Source organism: Heptranchias perlo, chromosome 15 (genome assembly GCF_035084215.1).
Source record: "Heptranchias perlo isolate sHepPer1 chromosome 15, sHepPer1.hap1, whole genome shotgun sequence".
Classification (NCBI taxonomy): Eukaryota; Metazoa; Chordata; class Chondrichthyes; order Hexanchiformes; family Hexanchidae; genus Heptranchias; species Heptranchias perlo.
This window is the reverse complement of record NC_090339.1, coordinates 13,390,597-13,411,142: the sequence shown is the minus strand read 5'-3', so window position 1 is coordinate 13,411,142 and position 20,546 is coordinate 13,390,597. Positions and strand designations below refer to the sequence as shown.

The 20,546-nt window shown below is 43.4% G+C and overlaps 1 protein-coding gene across 2 annotated transcripts in view; it reads left to right on the top strand.

Annotated features, from left to right (window-relative positions):
* LOC137332693 (lysophosphatidic acid receptor 4-like) overlaps positions 1–19,964 on the top strand; it is a 31,761-nt gene extending 11,797 nt beyond the window's left edge. The window contains exon 2 of one of the 2 annotated variants that reach the window (XM_067996639.1): positions 17,945–19,964. In XM_067996639.1, coding sequence (XP_067852740.1) covers positions 18,053–19,159 — 1,107 coding nt within the window. In that variant the 5' untranslated portion in view covers positions 17,945–18,052 and the 3' untranslated portion in view covers positions 19,160–19,964. Of the gene's footprint in view, positions 1–17,940 lie in introns of both variants that reach the window. The other variant, XM_067996638.1, reaches the window with a different exon arrangement.
* The last annotated feature ends 582 nt before the right edge of the window (positions 19,965–20,546 follow it).

The window sequence follows — 20,546 nt, the reverse complement described above, 5'->3', positions numbered from 1 at the left end:
GGGGTTGCGAATGGAACTGAACACTGTGCAATCATCAGTTACCATCCTCATTTCTGACCTTATGATGGAGGGAAGGTCATTGTTGAAGCAGCTGAAGATGGTTGGGCCGAGGACACTGCCCTGAGGAACTCCTGCAGCAATGTCCTGGGGGTGACATGATTGGCCTCCAACAACCACAACCATCTTCCTTTGTGCTGGGTATGACTCCAGCCACTGGAGAGTTTTCCCCGATTCCCATTGACTTCAATTTTACTAGGGCTCCTTGGTGCCACACTCGGTCAAATGCTGCCTTAATGTCAAGGGCAGTCACTCTCACCTCACCTCTGGAATTCAGCTCTTTTGACAATGTTTGGACCACGGCTGTAATGAGGTCTGGAGCTGAGTGGTCCTGGCGGAACCCAAACTGAGCATCGGTGAGCAGGTTATTGGTTAGTAAGTGCCGCTTGATAGCACTGTCGACGACACCTTCCATCACTTTGCTGATGATGGAGAGTAGACTGATGGGGCAGCAATTGGCCGGATCGGATTTGTTCTGCTTTTTGTGGACAGGACATACCTGGGCAATTTTCCACATTGCTGAGTAGATGTCAGTGTTGTAGCTGTACTGGAACAGCTTGGCTAGAGGCGTGGCTAGTTCTGGAGTACAAGTCTTCAGTACTATAGCCGGGATGTTGTCCGGGCCCATAGCCTTTGTTGTATCCAGTGAACTCAGCTGTTCCTTGATATCACGTGGAGTGAATCAAATTGTCTGAAGACTGGCTTCTGTGATGGGATATCGGGAGGAGGCTGTGTTTTTTTCATTTGTTCATGGGATGTGGGCTTCGCTGGCAAGGCCAGCACTTATTGTCCATCCCTAATTGCCCTTGAGGAGGAGTGTTTTTCCATAGCAAGTTCATGCGCCAATCGGCAGATATTCTAATCACATTTATTTCATGGATATAAATATTTTTATATTCATGCAAATTCCAAGATATTTGCAACCAGTGGAAACACAGAACCAAGGCTGCTTGTCACCTTCCCCGTAGAGATTTCAATATGTAAATAATTCATTAAAGAATGTAATGTTTCTTTCTACACCATAGAATCTCACACTTGTAGCAGTGTCAAATTTATTTCATAAGTTGTAACCTTGGAATTAACAGAAGAAAAAACAAATGTGCATTTATATAGCGCCTTTCACATCCTCAGGACGTCCCATTGTGCTTTACAGCCAATGAAGTACCTTAGAAGTGTAGTCACTGTTGTAATGTAGGGAAACATGGCAGCCAATTTGCGCACAGCAAGGCCCCGCAAATAGCAATGAGATAAATGACCAGATCTTGGGGTCATGCAGAATGAATGTCTGCAAAGAATCCTCCACTTGTCTGCCATAACTTGGATGGAAGCGTCACGGAAACACAGTGTAAATGCTGTGTACTCCATTATTCCAGGTTTCCGCGGTTCTTCCACCGCAGTTAGAGCAGGCAGACAAGAGAACCTTGTCCCACAGAAGTTCACCCCCAATCTGTTTTGATGATGTTGGTTGAGATTCCCCTCCTGTTCTTTGACTAGTCCATGGGATCTTTTATATCAACTTGAGAGGGCGGATTGGGCCTCAGTTTAACGTCTCATGTGAAAGGCAATACTTCTGACAGTGCAGCACTCCTTCCGTACTGCACTGAAGTGTCAGCCTAGATTATGTACTTAAGTCCTACGACTGGGGCTTGAACCCACAGCCTTCCGGCTCGGGGGCAGGATAGCTCGCACTGAGCCATGGCTGATACCAACAAACAGAATGCACCCAGTTATGAACAGCTTCTGGAGTGACATCTTGTAAATTTCTCCCTTATTAACGTGTTGGATACTTGAAGATTTCCTCTGTGTTGCCCCGTTGTGCACTGACATGAGATGCAAGCTGTAAAACAAACCTTATATAGAAACATAGAAAATAGGAGCAGGAGTAGGCCATTTGGCCCTTCGAGCCTGCTCCGCCATTCAATATGATCATGGCTGACCCTCTATCTCAATACCATATTCCCACTCTCTTATATAAAAGTACCTGATGTAAAGAAATGTTTCTTTCGATTTTGCTACAAGTTTTATTTAAACTGCAACCCTGTACTAATTTCACAAATTAAATTACGTAGAAAAATAAGCCTGTACATTTTAGAAAGAAGGGTTGTGCTTCCAAGAAATCCATGCCCGAAAACACACCAACACAACCAAAAATAAAAATCTAATATAATTTTACACTTAGATCACTCGCACATTCACCTTTGGAACATTGTTTTAATTGTATTCGACACTTCTTCATCTGATTTCCTTGTGTTGACTGCAAAGAAATGGTATTTTTGTGCAGTATCTGAAAGAAGACTGCAACAATCTGTTGAGGTTTTGCACACTCTCATAAGGAACATCTGTCCTGCTTCATTTTGTGGCTGCTCGCTTTGGAAACTGAGTTTCTTTTGTGTCCAGTTTTCGTTAATCCTCATTAGGGTACAGCTCCCGACCAATCGGGAATGATGCAAAGGCAGCGGGATTAAAGTGTGGATAGTAGAGGAAACTGGCATCCAAGCAGAATTCATCTGGTAACCGCGGCAACAAGAAAGCACTCTGAAACGCTGTAGGATGCGATATCAATTTGAAAATAAATGAACAGGACTCAGCCATCCAGTGCAATTACCTTTCATTAATCATGAGCACAATAGGGTGCATTAAGTAGGGTCAGTTAATAGTAACAGCGAAATGTTGGGCAAAGAGCCTCCTTATTTGGGAAAGGGGGCGAGAGAAAAGGGAGAGAAAACTGCGACGATCTACCTGAGCACAGCCTGAAATACAGAACCTTTAACCTTTTGATTTCGGTGTGAACTCTTCCATTGACATCATCAGTCTCCATGCCAACAGGGCCTCCCGGCCTACGCAGTGTATTTCAGATGGCAGCTCATTCTCAAACATTTTCCACACAAATATGTAAATAAAAGATACAAAAACGTCCTTAAACGGCGGGGAGGACTTGAAACCAAATTTGCATTCGTGATTTTATTTATTTAGATGACTAAAAAAGAATCCAACACCAAGCTGGAGAAACAAAGATGTAGTGTACTGGACTAATAATCTAATTCAAATCCCACCAGGGCAGTTTGAGAATTTGAATTCAGTTTTTAAAAAAAAATCTGGAAATAAAAAGCTGGCGTCAGTAAAGGTGACCATGAAGCTGTCGGATTGTCGTAAAAGCCCAACTGGTTCACCAGTGTCCTTTAGGGAAAGAAACCTGCCGTCCTTACCCGGTTCAGCCGACATGTGACTCCAGTCCCACACCAATGTGGTTGACTCTTAACTGCCCTCTGAAGTGACCGAGCAAACCACTCGGTTGTATCAAATCGCTACACTGCAGTGGTTCAAGAAGAAGGCCCATCACCATCTTCTGAGGGCAACTAGGGATGGGCAATAAATAAATGCCGGTCTTGCCAGCGACGCCCACATCTTGAGAATGAATAATAAAAAAATTAAAATCAAGTTCACTAAAAAAAAAGAGAGGGCCATCTCACTCTCCCTCCCCAGGACTCCAGATGGACATGCATGCTGCATAAAAATGAAAATATTATTTCCATCTCAGATTTTCTGCCCTATCTTTTGTACCATTATTCTGTATTATAATTTAGCAGGAGCTGAACATGTGCCTGGTGTATGTGCAAAACAATTTAGCACTGAAGAGTTGAGAGTACTTTTGATAGCATGGATTTTACATTAATTGCTCTCTTCTTGCCAGTTGTTTCTATTTTTAGTAGCTTGCAATCAAGCTACAAATTCCTAAGAGTGCTGCTATTACATTTAATTTAATTGAGCAATGGACTGCCCCTCGATCGCACTGTGCAACATATTTTCCTCTGAGCTTGTAATGGCACTGCTTTCCTGGCAGAAGTTTTGAGAAAGCAAAACAAAATAACAAACAATGGTGCAGACTAACCGGAACGATCCAGTACAGGAGACTGCGCAGGTCATTTACTAAGAATAACAACCCCCCACCCAACAACCCAGCTGCCCTATGGAAAGCATTTCCTATTGAGAACTATTGAGTTCCCAAAGCCTTTAGATCTTGGAAGCCAGGACCCACTTCTCTTCCTGCAACTCTCTGATCTGTTATAACACTCAGTGTCTGTCTTCCTGCTTTAAAGGAGTCTAACAGCAATGATGCTGGAGTACTGGATGCTGATGAAAGTTGAGTCACTGCACACTACCACATACTGTGACTGCTTATTTGTGAAGTCATCTAAAGAAACTGGAAAACCTTGCAGTGTAAGGGAGGAGGGTGCTGGTCTGTTGCTGGTCCAGTGTGGGTAAGGATGCTCTGTGTGCTTACCATCCAATGGGTACATCTTTATTCTATTTTATCTGGTAGAAAGTTAATGTTTGCTTTCTGCAAACTGAAGCTATAAAAGGGGCAGAGCTCAGTTTCACGTGTCCTTTAACACATTCACTGACATTACCACCCTCAACATCCAGGAGTCGCCATTGACCAGAACTCAACTGGACTGGCCACATAAATGCCTTGTCTATTAGAGCAGGTCAGAGGCTGGGTATTCTGTGGTGAGTGACTCACCTGCTGGCTCCTCAAAGTCTCTCCACCACCTACTATGCACAAGTCAGGAGTGTGATGGAATACTCCCCACTTGCCTGGATGGATGCAGCTGCAACAACTCTCAAAAAGCTCGACACCATCCAGGACAAAGCTTGATTGGCAGCCCATCCACCAGCTTAAACATTCACTCCCTTCACCACCGGCGCACAGTGGCTGCAGTGTGTACCATCCACAGGATGCACTGCAGCAACTCGCCAAGGCTTATTCGACAGCACCTCCTAAACCTGCGACCTCTACCACCTAGAAGGACAAGGGCAGCAGATGAATGGGAACACCATCACCCCAAGTTCTGCTCCAAGTCACACACCATCCTGACTTGGAAATATATCGCTGCTCCTTCATCGTCGCTGGGTCAAAATCCTGGAAGTCCCTACCTAACAGCTCTGTGGGAGAACCTTCACCACATGGACTGCAGCAGTTCCAGGAAAAGGACAACCACCACCTTCTCCAGGGCAACGAGGGATGGGCAGGGGAGTGGAACTAATTGGTAGCTCTTTCGGAGAGCTGGCACAGGCACGATGGGCTGAATGGCCTCTTTCTAAGCTGTATAATTCTATGATACTTTTTTTGAAAAGGGATGATTCTTTCTAAAATTCAAACAGCAAACTTGAGCCACAGATCAAACAAAGAGACATTATGCACTGACAACCAGTTTTAGATTGAGAACAAAATTTATTTTGAAAATGTCAGGAAAGTATTTCAGAAAGAGAGAGCTGATAGGGTGTGATATTGGTCTTTGGTGAAAGTGCGAACCGGGTATTAGCGAATCGGCAGCCGGTTTTACACCGCGCACAGTTTTCTTTTCCGTTGATAAAATAATGGCTCAATGTGAAACGGGCTGTCGATTCGCTATCACCCGTTTTGCACTTTCGCCAAAGACCCATTTCACCTCCACTGTGTCCAAGCACAATTGTAATCAATACCACTCCCGTTCCACCGGCTTCAAGTAACATTATCAAAAACAGAGGAAATAGTACAAGTGGTGTTCAATACAGTTCCGTTCTTAAAGTGAACCTTGAGTTAAGCAAAACTTCAATCTATACGGCCTTGGAACAGGATCGGGCGATCTCCACCACTTCACTTGAAGCTTTGTGAGACCATATTATTAACATTGAAACCAGATCCTAATTTAACACATTGTGCTTGCGTTTTTAGTGTGATTGAGCCACTTATATTAGTGATGCCTTCTTCTAGCAGGGGGCACTTGTTTGTGGCTTGTGCCTGGTGCCACTCGATTGGCCCAGACCAAACAGTCCCAATCTAGTTGTTGTTCTTGACTAAATACTTTCTGCTGATAGTTCCTGTTTCTCCCCCCCCCAACTCAAGCTGCCATATTTACAACTTTGTCCTGTACGAAACACTGGAATCCTGTTATATGCGATAGGTTAACCTGGACAAAGGCTACTTTTAAAGCAGACTTAGAGCTAAAAAGAGAAAATGCTGAAAGTACTCAGAAGGTCAGGCAGCATCTGTGGAGAGAGAAACAGAGTTAATGGGCTTGATGTTACCAGGGCTGCGGGTTCGCGGCGGGGGGGCTATTGGGCGCCCAATTAGTCAGCCCCCCACGCGATCGTAGCCCATTTGGATCCACTTACCTGGTCTTCCGGGTTCCCCACTGCTGATCTGTGCGTCGGGCGGGCTGCGCATGTGCAGTAAGATCTGTCAGCTGGAGGAGCTCTATTTAAAGGGGCAGTCCTCCACTGACTGATGCTGCAACAAATAGAAAAAATTACAGCATGGAGCAGCCCGGGGGGAAGGCTGCTCCCAGTGTAATGATGCCTCACTCCAGGTATCAATACATGGGGTGAGGAGGAGGGGGAGGACAGAGATCTTCCCCCCGGCGGGCGGGAGGAAGCGGCCTGCTCCGCCACCAGGAAGGCCTGGCTCGAGGTGGCAGAGGAGGTCACCTGCACCACCAACATATCGCCCACCTGCATACAGTGCAGGAGGCGCTCCAATGACCTCAGTAGGTCAGCCAAAGTGAGTACACTTACTCATTCCCCTACACTCCGTCTGCCACATCACCGCCCCCACCCCACACCTCCTTCTGCACTGCCAACACTACTCTGTCACATCACCCCTCATACCCACTCAAACCTCATCCTCATCTTACCTGCACTTACTCACCTCGCCAGTACTCATCCCACCACTACCACTCAACCCAATCCTCATACAATCTCATGGCTCTATCTCATACTCACCCTCTTGTGCATCTCTTTCATGGTCAGCCTCACTCAACCTGCCACTACCTGTGCTGCAGCCACAGGGCATGCATCACATATGTGCAGTAGGAAGCGTAAGGCAAACGTGTTGTGAGCATGAAGGGGATGCACAAGGGTGTTTGAGGGTTTGTCATGGTTGTTACTTATATTGAATTTCTGACCAACTCACATTACATATTATATTGGCACCACTACTGCCATGTCTTTGCGAATCTTGTCTGGTTTGTGCAATAATGCCCTTTCCTGAGGATCACTATGAAGACCCACAACTGATGCCACCCATTGTGTCACTGCAGAGTGGGTGTAGGTGTATTTGCAGGGCTCTTTTGTGCAGACGGCTGAGAGACGTCGGCGATGTCCCCGGTGGCACCCTGGAAGGATGCGAAGGAGAAGTTGTTGAGGGCAGTGGTGACTTTGACAGCGACAGGTAAGAAGATGGTGCTCGGGCCAGCCAGGAGCAACTTGGCATGAAGGAGGCTGCAGATGTCCACGACTACATGTCGAGTGATTCTGAGCCTCCATGTGCACTGCTGCTCAGAGAGGTCCAGGAAGCTGAGCCTCGGTCTGTGGACCCTGTGGCGAGGGTAGTGCCCTCTGCGACGCATCTCTCTCTGCGGTAGCCCTCCCTCCTGCTGTACAGGTGGATGTGTCACAGCACTCTGTTGTGGAGCTCCACATGTCAGAGGTGGACAGCGTGGATGGCGAGGCTGGTGATGCTGTTCGCCCTCCGAGGAGGTCATGACTGCAGCTACAGCGGCCCCCATCCAGAAGATGTACATCTGAGGGGGTCTTCAAGGTAGGTACATGTGTCTGGACACCGGGGTAAGTGTGCAAGTTGGTGACTTTGATTGTCAGGAGGAGGGTGGTGGAGGCCAAACTTTGTCCCAAGTGACAGAGTGGCCTCCTGCAATGAGTGAGGGTCTCCCCTCCCCACCTGTCAAATGGACCTTTGCAGCTGCCACAGGCTGACAGCTGCAACAGGTCCATTTGAACTGGGAGTGTTTCCCCCAGTATGGGAAACAGCCCCAGTTTTCTATAAAATCCCACCCCTCCTCACATAATCCCTTAATCAGGTCAGTTAATGACGTGAACAAGCAAGATAAATACTTTCAAGTGGCACCCTGCTGGCTTTAATTGCCTGCGGGATTCCCACCAGCGGGGGCTGCGCGCGCATGCCGGCACTTCAGTGGGGAACCCGGAAGTGGGTGGGTTGGAGCTGGGCTCCGGTCCCGCTCCGGGATTCTCCGATTTTCGGAGCCCCCCCGCCAGGAACGCCCCCCGATAGCGGGTGCTAAAATGATGCCCAATGTTTCAGGTCGATGATCTTTCATCAGACTGACGAAGGGTCATTGACCTGAAACGTTAACTCTGTTTCTATCTCCACAGATGCAGCCTGACCTGCTGAGTATTTCCAGTATTTTCTCTTTTTATTTCAGATTTCCAGCATACGCAGTATTTTGCTTTTATTTTAGAGCTCAAAATGCCTGGGCTACGTTATTATTGAATGTAAGTCAGACACGGTAAAGTTGCTAAAAATGTCGTTTTTCTCAGGACCATTCCATTGTCATTCGAATGCATGCCACGTCGCGATGACTCGATTTCCTTTTCTTCGTAAATGGTTTTCCTACAAAACAAGCCTATGTGTCATCTGAGTTCAGTTGGTCGCATTCTCATCTCTGAGTCAGATGGTTGTGGTTTCAAGCCCTGCTCCAAGATGTTAGCACCTAATCTAAGCACTGAAAATTCTGCGTGCTGCACCATTGGAGGTGTTATCTTTCAGATGAAATGTTAAACCAAAGCCCCATCTATCTGTTCAGGTCGACGTAAAAGAACACGTAGCAAAACACAGAGAGTTCTCCCAATGTCCTGACCAATATTCATCCTTCAACCAACACCACCAAAAACAGATAAATTAGTCCTTCATCTCAATTGCTGTTAGTGGGATCTTGTCGTGTGCAAATTGCTGCTGTGTGAGTACAGTAATTAATTGAATATGAAGTGTTTTGCGATGTCCTGAGGATGAGAGAAGGCACTATATGAATACAGTTTATTCTTTCTTTCTATTCTAATATTTCAATCTGACTACTGTAGCAAATTCTGCAACAACAAATGCTTAATAGTAGAGTTTGTAGGCTCAATAAAAGTCAAATCCAAATAAGGGGCATGGTTCACTGTAAAATATTGCAGTATAAACATCTTTTCCACTAATCTCTAGAAACTGCATTGTCTCAATCTTAATGTTGGTAGTTTGCAGAGCATATTTTAACAACTAGCTTAACACATCAGAGTACCCCAGGTTGATGGTGTTTGTAGATGGTCAGGTAGTTTCAGTTTCTGTTCTTTTTAATGCACTTCCATTTCTATTTTCACATCATAGAATCATAGAAAGGTTACAGCATGGAAGAAGGCCATTTGGCCCATCGAGTCCCTGCCGGCTCTATGCAAGAGCAATCCAGCTAGTCCCACTCCCCTGCCCTATCCCCGTAGCCCTGCATTTTTTTTCCCTTCGAGTACTTATCCAGTTCCCTTTTGAAAGCCACAATTGAATCTGCCTCCACCACCCCCTCAGGCAGTGCATTCCAGATCCTAACCACTCGCTGTGTAAAAACGTTTTTCCTCATGTCACCTTTGGTTCTTTTGCCAATCACCTTAAATCTATGTCCTCTGGTTCTTGACCCATCCGCCGATGGGAAAAGTTTCTCTCTATCTATTCTATCTAGACCCTTCATGATTTTAAATACCTCAATCAAATCTCCTCTCAATTTTTTCTGTTCCAAGGAGAACAATCCCAGCTTCTCCAGTCTATCCACGTAACTAAAGTCCTTCATCCCTGGAATCATTCTCGTAAATCTTTTCTGCATCCTCTCTCAGGCCTTCACATCTTCCCTAAAGTGCAGTGCCCAGAATTGGACACAATACTCCAGTTATGGCCGAACCAATGTTTTCTAAAGGTGCATCATGACTTCCTTGCTTTTGTACTCTATGCCTCTATTTATAAAGCCCAAGATCACGTATGCTTTCTTAACTGCTTTCTCAACCTGCCCTGCCACCTTCAACGATTTGTGCACATACACCCCTAGATCTCTCTGTTACTGTACCCCTTTTAGAATTGTGCCCTCTAGTTTATATTGCCTCTCCTCGTTCTTCCTACCGAAATGGATCACTTTGCATTTTTCGGTGTTAAATTTCATCTGCCACTTGTACACCCATTCCACTAACCTGTCTGTATCCTCTTGAAGTCTATCACTATCCTCCTACACTTCCAAATTTTGTGTCATCTGCAAATATTGTGCCCTGAACGCCCAAGTCCAAGTCATTAGTATATATATCAAGAAAAGCAGTGGTCCTAGTCCCTTTTATATTTATGACCTCCAGCAGTCCCTTTAATGACTGCTGGTTAGGCCGTTGTAGGCCCGGTAAAACTGAGCGGAGCATTTGCGGTGCCTGCACCGCCCACTTTATGCCGAATTTAGCAGCAGGGTCCTAAAACAGGAGCTAGGCCCATGATTACCATAATCAAGGGGCCTAAAGATTGTTTTAGGTGGGTGCCTTGAACACTTGGAACTTACTGGCTGTTAATTTGGCACTTGTCGCACTTCCGGGGGAGATTGGGAGTGAGAAATCATGCTTGGACGTCCCCCCAAGTCTAATTTTCTTTCCTCAACTAATTTTTTTGCCCAATAAACAGGCATGGCCAGGACAACTATTCCTCCCCTTTGATCTCTGTGTTTAGCCTGTTGATTTCATCGTCAAAAGTTTTTCTAACACACAAAAAAAAAGTTTAAAAAGATGAAGGTTGGAAATCTGAAATAAAAGTAGAAAATGCAAGATTCAGTGTCTGAGAGAGAAAAATAGGTTAAAATTTCAGAGGTAACCCTTTCTTAGAACTGATTAGCACAATGTAGAGAGCCTGCCCCTTTAAGAAGGATGTAATCCATTCCATGATGATTGACAATGTTACTGCTTTACTAACGCCTGAGATATGTCTATTCTTGCTGCACCACTCTCCAATGATGAATTAACAACAGAGAATAGCAAAAAGTACCCATTGCTGAATAGAAATATAAAAATTAGTCACCACTCTTTGCTGCTCAGTGGAAAATATGGTTGTGTATTTGATAGCTGAGGAAGAGGTTTAGGATTGTAATGGTCAATAGTGCACTCACAAAGACCATCCTCTGTCAAATGTTATGAATAATATGTTGTGCGAAAATCCAGCCTGTCACATTACATTTGATGGGGGAGGGGAATGCACCAAATGTGCTATTGCTTTTTGGGCTGTAAATTCACTATGTGACTTTCCACAGTGCTGGGATTATTAAGATGTTTTTTAAAACAAGACAAATATATTTGAATTGATCCAATTTTCATCATAAATGGAAATGCATGTTGAATGATTACACATCAAATATTTGATTTTTTTTTTCCCTTTTGGGCATTCTAGATGCTCCCCTCTTATTTCCAAATCCAGTCCATTTTTACTGGGACTTCCGTTAGATTCCTTTGCATTTTTGCTCTTGTTACAGAAGATGTTTTTCTCATTAATGGTTGTACTCTTCTAATAGGAAGGGCTTCTTAAGTGCCTCCCTGATGGTGCGGTGGGTAAACAGAGTGTAGGAGGTGGTGCTGAGCTCTATGGGTCAGCAAGGTTGCAAGTTTGCTCACTGGCCTGGACTGAGTTGGCTGCTCTCAACTGGGATGACAATGACACTACAGAAATCTTCAGTAACCCTGGGCTGGAGAAGGCCAAATTAGTCACGATTCTCTTATGTGCTTATTATCAAATGAGCCCTGTTGGACAGTCTATGCCTGTGGACATTAAGTGAGGTCAGGTTCATGCTTGGCTGCAATGCTTGTCATAGCTGAATGGGCAACTGACACTCCCTGTCTATATTCACATATAGAGAATAGTCATCAGGGCAGAGTAGTGGAGGTGCATTCACCAACTATGGAACTGCACCTTAGCAAGATGTCAACCCCTTCAGGAGAAGAGAGGAACAACTGGGAGTAAGAGGTAGGAATTAGCTTCTAAATAGAGGATGTTAGTTACATTACCTGGTTAGTAGCAATTTTTGACACCTTATCTTATAAAAGGGGAAGACAAACCTTGTTATTAAACTAAGTACAACAACAGCCTATTGGAAAAAGCACATCTGAGGGAAGTACAAGCAATCAAAAATCATTAGCATGTTAAGAGTGGCAAATATAAAGAGCTTACTTTTTCAGCATACAAGTTTAGAATACGTTTATGATATGAAGAAAATGATGTGCTTTATTGGATTAGAATATTTTGCTTCAAATATGGGTAAACTACAACTATACCCTGACCTGGTCTCACTGTGGACTATTCCTAAGATACACTGGCTGAAGGAGAGGCACTGACACACAACACAGTGTTCAGAAGACTAGGCAGTGTTTGTTGAGTAAACTACCGACTCTGGCCATCTACCAACTAGGGCTAAGTTCTCTTCAAGTGCAGAGTAACAATAGATCCTTGTGCATTGATTGTTAGAATCGTAGAATTTCGGCACAGAAGGAGGCCATTCGGCCCATCGTGCCTTGCCGGTTCTGAAAGAGCTATCCAATTAGTCTCACTCCCCTGCTCTATCCCCACAGCTCTGCAAAGTTTTCATTTTCAAGTATGTATCCAATTTCCTTTGGAAAGTTACTATTGAATCTGCTTCCACCACCCTTTCAGGCAGTGCATTCCAGATCATAATAACTCGCTGCGTAAAAAAATTCTCCTCATCTCAATTGTTTCTTTTGTCAGTTATCTGAAATCTGTGTCCTCTGGTTATCAACCCTTCTGCCGTACATACCTGTATGCATTAAATATCTATCTATACATAGTTAAAATATTTGTGTATATTATACACAGCAGATACATATGTTCACTATACATAGCATATCTACTAAGCATATTTCTGTTCAGACTGATGATGATGATGATGAAGTTGCCTTTCCGTAGTTAAACACTCTATAATCTTTTCAATATAACACTGGTGAGGATTCTCTTTCTGTGGATTCTTCATTTGAGTACCCTTCTATTTTTCAGAGTGACAGTTTTCATTGGAGCTGTCAGCTTCTCTCAATGTATTGAAATTCAATCAATTTTCCTGCCATTTGTCACAAGCTGGTGGATTGAAATATGGGCGAGGTTATTATTGATTACTGTCTCAGTTAAGATTAGGGCTATAAGATTGTAATTACAAGCATTGATCTAAAATACTCTGTGCAAGGCTCCAACTCAGATTGGACATCAGCAATCCATTCTGCCATGGAGACCCCCTCAGGATATGGTAACCTTTGCCCTTGAGATTGGATGTGCTCTGTAATATAGCATTATTGTAGTCAGGGTCAGAGGAAGAAAAGCCAGAGGCAGCACACACATTTACTCTGCTTAGGAACCTTGTGTTTGAACTCAAGGTCTGTGGCTATGAATCAAATTATCCATGAATCATCTACTCTGAAATCCTTGAACATGTCCCAAAGAATGAATTCTATCCCTTTAAATGGTAAAGATGGAAAAATGCAGCATTGCTATTAAATAATAAGTCTATTTTGAATTTGTTTTAATGTATGATGCAAAAACCTTTCCAAAAATCAGTCCGAATATTTAATTGCTGGGACCTGGGTTCAAGTCTAGCCTTAACTGACGGGATGAAAGTCTTCTCTGTCTATTGGCAGTAAGGGTCTCATGCGAAATATGTTTGGGCCTACGTCTCAATCCATTTCCCAGTTGGCCTGGGCCTGCAGCACAAATCTGCCCCTAATTTAGTACTAATTGGCAGTCTCACTCAAGGAGGCTACAGGTGGGTAGTGTGGGAACTGGAAAGATGCCAAATCGGTCCAGTGGGCCATGCTCCTCCGAGAGGCTGGTTTGAGGCTCATTGCTGGGCAGAGGATAGAGAGCTTTTACTGTGCATCTAACAGTGCTAAACCTGACCTGGGAGTGATCGACACTGACACAAGATGCCAAAAAAGAAGGTATCCACAGCACCGTCATCTCATCACTTGAAAAGCACAAAATTGACATAACAAAATAAAACAACATTTCAGTCAGCAGCTCAGTTGAATACCCACTGCAGCTTCAAAATAATCGACCCGCAGAACAGAAAAAATGTAAAGTTTATTTTTTACAAGTTTCATTGATTTATTCATCAAGCTGGAAAAGTGCAGGGAAGCACTAAATTGATCCATTTTCAGTCAATTGTGACTGGATTAAGACACTGTGGTTGTATTTCTAACGAAGAAATGCTACTGCTAAAGAGTTAATAGGAAATATGTGCTCAAAGTCATCCTCAGCCTTTCTCGGCCGTGCTCATGATGCAACCTTAATGGATTTTAAATGGCACATCACTATCCCAGGAGATATTGGTCCAGATGGTCTGTAAGTGCAAAAGGAAGTACCGGAACATGGCAGATTAAAAGATAGTTACGTCAACTTGAATATTTAGTAGGAATTTGATACTCCAAAATTCTACGGAGTTTTTTCATTGGTACTCTGTAATTAGTCAGTAATAGTCTGAAGTCCTCAGTTATTTGTTTGCTGTGTTCAAGAAATTATTGTGAAGAAATTTGGGCTGTGCCATGGAGGAACAAGGCAATTTTAAATTGACTCTTTCATATTTTGCTAAAAAAATAAGGAACCAATCATTTTTTAATTGTTTTTTCAGGGCTAAAGTGGAAAAGAATTCAAGTGATTACAAACTACAAACAAATCAAACACAATGTTATATGTTAGTCTAGTGCAATGATACAGTTGTATTTTTAGCTAAAGATGTAGTTATAGGATGAAAACTCCCAAGTTGTCATCTCTGATCAATCAATACTCATTAAACTTGTCTGACCCTGGTGTGAGCACACTTACTGTCATCCAGCCATGCAACTTGTCATAGATTTCACCCCCTCCCCCACCCCATTTCACTCCATCCATTGATCGAAGGAGATGTTGCAGAAATGAGATTTCTTCTGGTTAAAGAAAAAATTAAAACGGAAAGAATTGTTGGGGAAACTGAGTTGACTCACTTAAGATTTGCAGTACAAAGCCAAGGAAAATGAAAAGAATAATTTTTTTTAAATCAATGTTGTTAAAAAAAAATCAAAATGTCAGATTTGTCCAGATTGATGGACAGGCCCAGCCACATGCCAGAAATGCTCGTTAAGCTGTTATTTGGTTTTAGCACAGATTTTGTTTCAGGATGAGTGAAATTTGAGGTGCAGTCAAACTGGGTTTGAATCTAGTGTCATTAATTTGAGAGCCCGTAGCATGCTTCATGAAAAGTCAGACCTAAATCCTTTTCCATAGAGAAATCTTTAAAGTAATGATTTCAACCCCCCCCACCTCACCTCCCTTCACTATTACCTACCACTCCTGACAGGAAATACTTAAAAGGAAAAGGCTCTATCTTTAGTAAATGGATGTTGCTCACACAATGGATTTTGTTTTAATGAGTTAATTGCAGGGCTTTCTAATATGTGGAATAGATGCTGCACCCTACAGGGATCAAGCAAGTGGTCCATTTATACCATTAGGCTCTCTGAGAATGGGACAGAATAAAATAGATGAATTTCGATCAGCATGATTTAAAAAAAACAACAGACCTAAGCAGGTACAGGACTAGATAAGATTCTGTAATCCATCTGGCTGGTCCCAAACATTAATAGCTCTCAATCACCCACTTCTTTACATTTCCACCCAATTCTTTCTAACATTTGTCCACATGATCTGTCTCTTCTGAAAATTAGTTTGCAAATTTACATATTATAATGTAAATTTTATTTTGTAAATTTGCTTCCGTGCTTTTTTTTCCAGATTGCATCTTTTGTCATTTTACATTCTTGCAGATGTATTCCATTAAAATAAATGCATGGATATCCGCAAGTACTCCCATTCCCACTCCCACCAGGGAATACAGAAATATTGACAGTTCCTAAATGGCGGGGGTAATGCTGCGTCTTGTAGTTTGATGCCGGTGTCGTTCTGGGAGTGCTGGACGTTGCCAGGTATCCTACTTTCTCATCAGTCTAAAATCAGATCAGCCCTGCACATGGCCACTTAAAACACCTGCACAGAGTTCTGCTCACATTCTGATCCTGGAAAACAGCCCATTTTCCTAGCTGCCCTTTTACATCGAGTTACATCGAAACTACAGCACAGAAAGAGGCCATTCAGCCCAACTGGTCAATTAGACTGGAAACTGCAGTTAGGCTCCACATTTGGTATTGATGTGGAACCAAAGACGCAGTGATGCAAACTGCATTTTATAACTGCATCGAGAGCCAATCTTGGAAAACTATTTTTTTAAATTTTGAAGTGTGAACTAAGACAGGACATTGAAGTACAATAACATTTTTAATAACTGAGCAAAACCGTAACTGTTAGTGTAAGAAAATGCTGTTTGGAGCCATCACATAGATTCATAGAATCATGCAGCATAGAAGGAGGCCATTTGGCCCATCATGCCTGTGCTGGCTCTCTGAAAAAGCTATCCAATTAGTCCCAATCCCCTGCTCTTTCCCGATAGCCCTGCAAATTTTTCATTTTTAAGTAGAGATCCAATTCCCTTTTGAAAGTTACTATTGAATGTGCTTCCATCACCCTTTCAGGCAGTGCATTCCAGATCATAACAACTTGCTGAGTAAAAAAAATGTCTCCCCTTCTCTCCCCAGGCTTTTTTGCCAATTATTTTAAATCTGTGTCCTCTGATTACTGACCTTCCTGTCAATGAAAGCAGTTTCTCCCTATCAAAACCCTTAATAATTTTGAACACATCTATTAAATCTCCCCTTAACCTTCTCTCTTCTATGGAGAACAATCCCAGCTTCTCTAGTCTCTCCAGATAACTAAAACCCATCATCCCTGGTATCATTCTAGTAAATCTCCTCTGTACCCTCTCCAAGGCCTTGACATCCTTCCTAAAGTGCGGTGCCCAGAATTGGACACAATACTCCAGCTGAGGTCTAACCAGTGATTTATAAAGGTTTAGCATAACTTCTTTGCTTTTGCACTTTTAAGCCTCAATTCATAAAGCCAAGGATCCTGTATGTTTTTTAACAGCTTTATCAACTTGTCCTGCCACCTTCAAAGATTTGTGTACGTGCATCCCCTGTTCCCGCACCCCCTTTAAAATTGTACCACGGATTTTTCTCTGAAACATACCCTGGTGGCTGCAAAAATAAGTTCTGTGCCCCACGCTTTGAAAATAGCTGACGACAACAAGAATTTTACAAGAAAATATGCACATTTAAAAAAAGTAATTAGTTTAGCTGTTTAAACTGAACATGGCCCGTTCCCATGGGAGAGAGAATCTCTTTCATGTTAGACACTGGGATGCTGCATTGTAACTGCCAATGTGTAATATTTCTTTAATAAAATGATTGGCATGGAACATATTATAATATTACAATTTTACCAAATCTCTTAATTGTATCACAACTACTTTCCCTACATTACAACAGTGACTACACTTCAAAAGTACTTCATTGGCTGTAAAGTGTTTTGGGACATCCTGAGGTGGTGAAAGGTGCTATATAAATGCAATCAATTAATCTTTCTCTCTTTCTTTCTTTACATCTTGTCAAATAATTCAAATTAAATAACATAAAATAGCACAGCAAAGTGAGATTGAAGTTTTCAAAAACAACCAGATAATTTGAATAAAGTGACTTTGGATTAAGTGGAGCAAGCAATAGTTAGAGATGTAAGAACCGTACTGAGAGCTAATTTAAAACGTTTAGCATTTGACAAAAATAGCCAACTGTACAATGAATAATCCTAAATTCTTTAAGGTAACATTATCTGGATTTCCTGAGGAAGCACTGTGCAGCTTTAATTCTTCTAATACGAAAGGGGGTAGAACTTTAGGGGGCAGAAAAGGAAAGGTTAATATTCAGGGCCATTTCCTTTGGATATTATTGTGTATTTTTTTTTGCACCGGGTTTTTGCAGGAATTTATGCAGCACTTTTTCAAATAAGGACAGAAACTATCTTGTTCAACGTTGAGGAATACCAAGTCTTTTTAGAAAAAGCAGACACAATGGCAATTAGTTGAGGCAGTCTCCATTTACTAATGTTGTTTATGTTTTCTTTCTCTGCAGGCAGTAGGTCAGCTGTACAGACAGTTAAATTATGGTGCAAAGGCAAAACCTTATCAGGAAACCTTGGACGTGATTCCTGCCACAATTCGTTGTGTGCTGAAAACTGCTGTGGATGCTGCTCGACTCCCAGCATACCTGCTGCTCGTGCACAAAACGCACAAGACCTGGCATGGGGAACAACAGCCAGAACCCCATCTGTCTCACCAACGATTCATTCAAGTACACGCTGTATGGCTCTGTGTACAGTGTTGTGTTTATTCTAGGGTTGCTGACAAACTGCACCTCGCTGTACTTCTTCAGTTGCAAAATGAAGATGCGAAACGAAACTACGATATTTATGACGAATCTTGCCGTCTCAGACCTCCTCTTTGTCTTTACGCTGCCCTTCAAAATTTTTTATAACATCAATAGGCACTGGCCTTTTGGCGATGGGCTGTGCAAGGTTTCTGGGACAGCTTTCCTCACGAACATATATGGGAGTATGCTGTTTCTCACCTGCATCAGCGCTGACCGGTTCCTGGCCATAGTGTACCCCTTCAGGTCTCGGACCATCAGGACGAGGAGAAACACCAGCATAATCTGCGCAGGGGTATGGCTCCTGGTGCTCAGTGGGGGAATCTCTGTGTCTCTGTTCTCCACCACGAACAACAGGGGAGATAACTCCAGTACCACCTGCTTTGAAGGTTTCTCCAAAGATATCTGGAAGACCTACCTGTCCAAGATCACCATATTCATTGAAATAGTTGGATTTCTTATTCCCTTGCTATTGAACCTGACCTGCTCATCGTTAGTTCTGAGGACTCTAAGGAAACCAGAAACGTTGTCTCCAATTGGAGCCAACAAAGAAAGGGTGCTCAAGATGATCATTGTACACTTGTCCATTTTCATAATATGTTTCGTTCCCTACAATTCAATCCTATTTATCTATGCTCTTGTACGCTCGCAAGCAGTCGCAAACTGCTCCTTGGAGCGATTTGCCAAGACCATGTATCCAATTACTTTGTGCCTGGCCACCACAAACTGCTGCCTTGACCCATTCGTTTATTACTTTACGTCGGAGTATTTCCAGAAGTACTTCAACATAAGGCCCCGCCAAAAGCTGGATTCCATGTTTAAAAGCGAAACGCCGCTAACGGTCAAGGGGGAGATGATGACAGAGGGAGCTGCGCATCCTGTAAATAGAAACGGAGCCAATATTCAGTTAGAATCTCAATTTTAAGCTCGGGTATCTGTGTGATATCAGATTGGCTTTAAGACTATGCATGCTCTATAATACATCTTCTGCGAGATGATGCTCCAGGATTTGAAAAGAAAACTGCAGGGGATGACATTTGTTACCATTCACTGAATAAAATGCAGTATCCTGGTAGAGCCGAAATAGCCATGGCAATGATTCTGCAGTAGTAGAGTTGCATCTCCCTGCAGTTCTAGCAGATAAGCATGTCGCTAGTTTGGTTCACAAGCTTTCATTGGCTGTGACGAGTAGAAGTTCCCTTTTTAATTCACAGACTTCAATTAAAACTGATAACGTGTAATCCCTCACAGTTTAGCACACCGCTATCTTTTATATTTCCATGAACCAGGTATCCCATTTATTTAGTTAAAAAGAAATGCGGTAAATTAAGTACTTTACAAAACTGCCACTTCTGGTCTTTGCAGTTTTGCTATTTAGCTTCTAACTCAAATACCTTGCCAAGCCTTTCAATTAAATCTTGCTTTAAAATTAGCTGTGGAAATACAAAATCTCTACCTATATTGATGGGTCCTCATCATGAACCATGTTAAGAATATCTCAGCACCATACATAAGGTATTATAAGCACTTTTGATACAATGGGCTCAATTTTCAAACGGAACCAGGAAGGGGGCCAATTTGAGGTCAGGAAACCCATTAGTATGGGTTTCCCGGACGTCCTTATGATTTTGACGTAAGGACGTCTTTTATTTTTGTCAGTTTCCTGTCCGATTGACCGGCTGATTGACAGTTAAGTCTGCAGGTAAATCTTTGTTTGCATGAATGGGAGGGGGGGGAGCAGGGCGGGGGGCATAGGTGGGCACGGGTGGGTAAGGGGCATAGATGAGCATGGGATCGCGAGTCATGGGGCATGGGATTGGGGGTCAGTCAACGGTGGGGGAGGCAGGATCGGGGGTCATCGTGGGGGTCTGCAATCGTTGGGGGTTGGAGGATCAGGGTCGGATGATCGGGGTCGGAGGATTGGGGTCGGGGTCAGAGGGGGAGGGTCGGAAGGTCGGGATCGGGGTCCGCGATCATGGGAGGGGGTCAACGATCGGGGTGGGGAAGGCCGGTGCAGGTAGGCTTGTTGGGCCTGGGGGAAGCACTCCTGCTCCTCCGGGCTCACAAGTTGTGTCTTTCTAGGCACTTAGCTGCAGTCTCGGGCCTTCTCGCCTCCTTTCACGAGGAGTAAAACAGGAGGGGAATTAGTTAAAAATGGAGGCCTGAAGCCTCCTTGGAAGGTTTTAAGGCCCAACCCGCCTCCTGGGAACGGGTTGGCAGCCTCGTCTCGCCCCCATGAAAACCGGAAATGGGTGGGTTCGGGGCGGGTCTGAAATGGTGGCGATTTTCAATGTTCCCCCGCTGCCAACCCA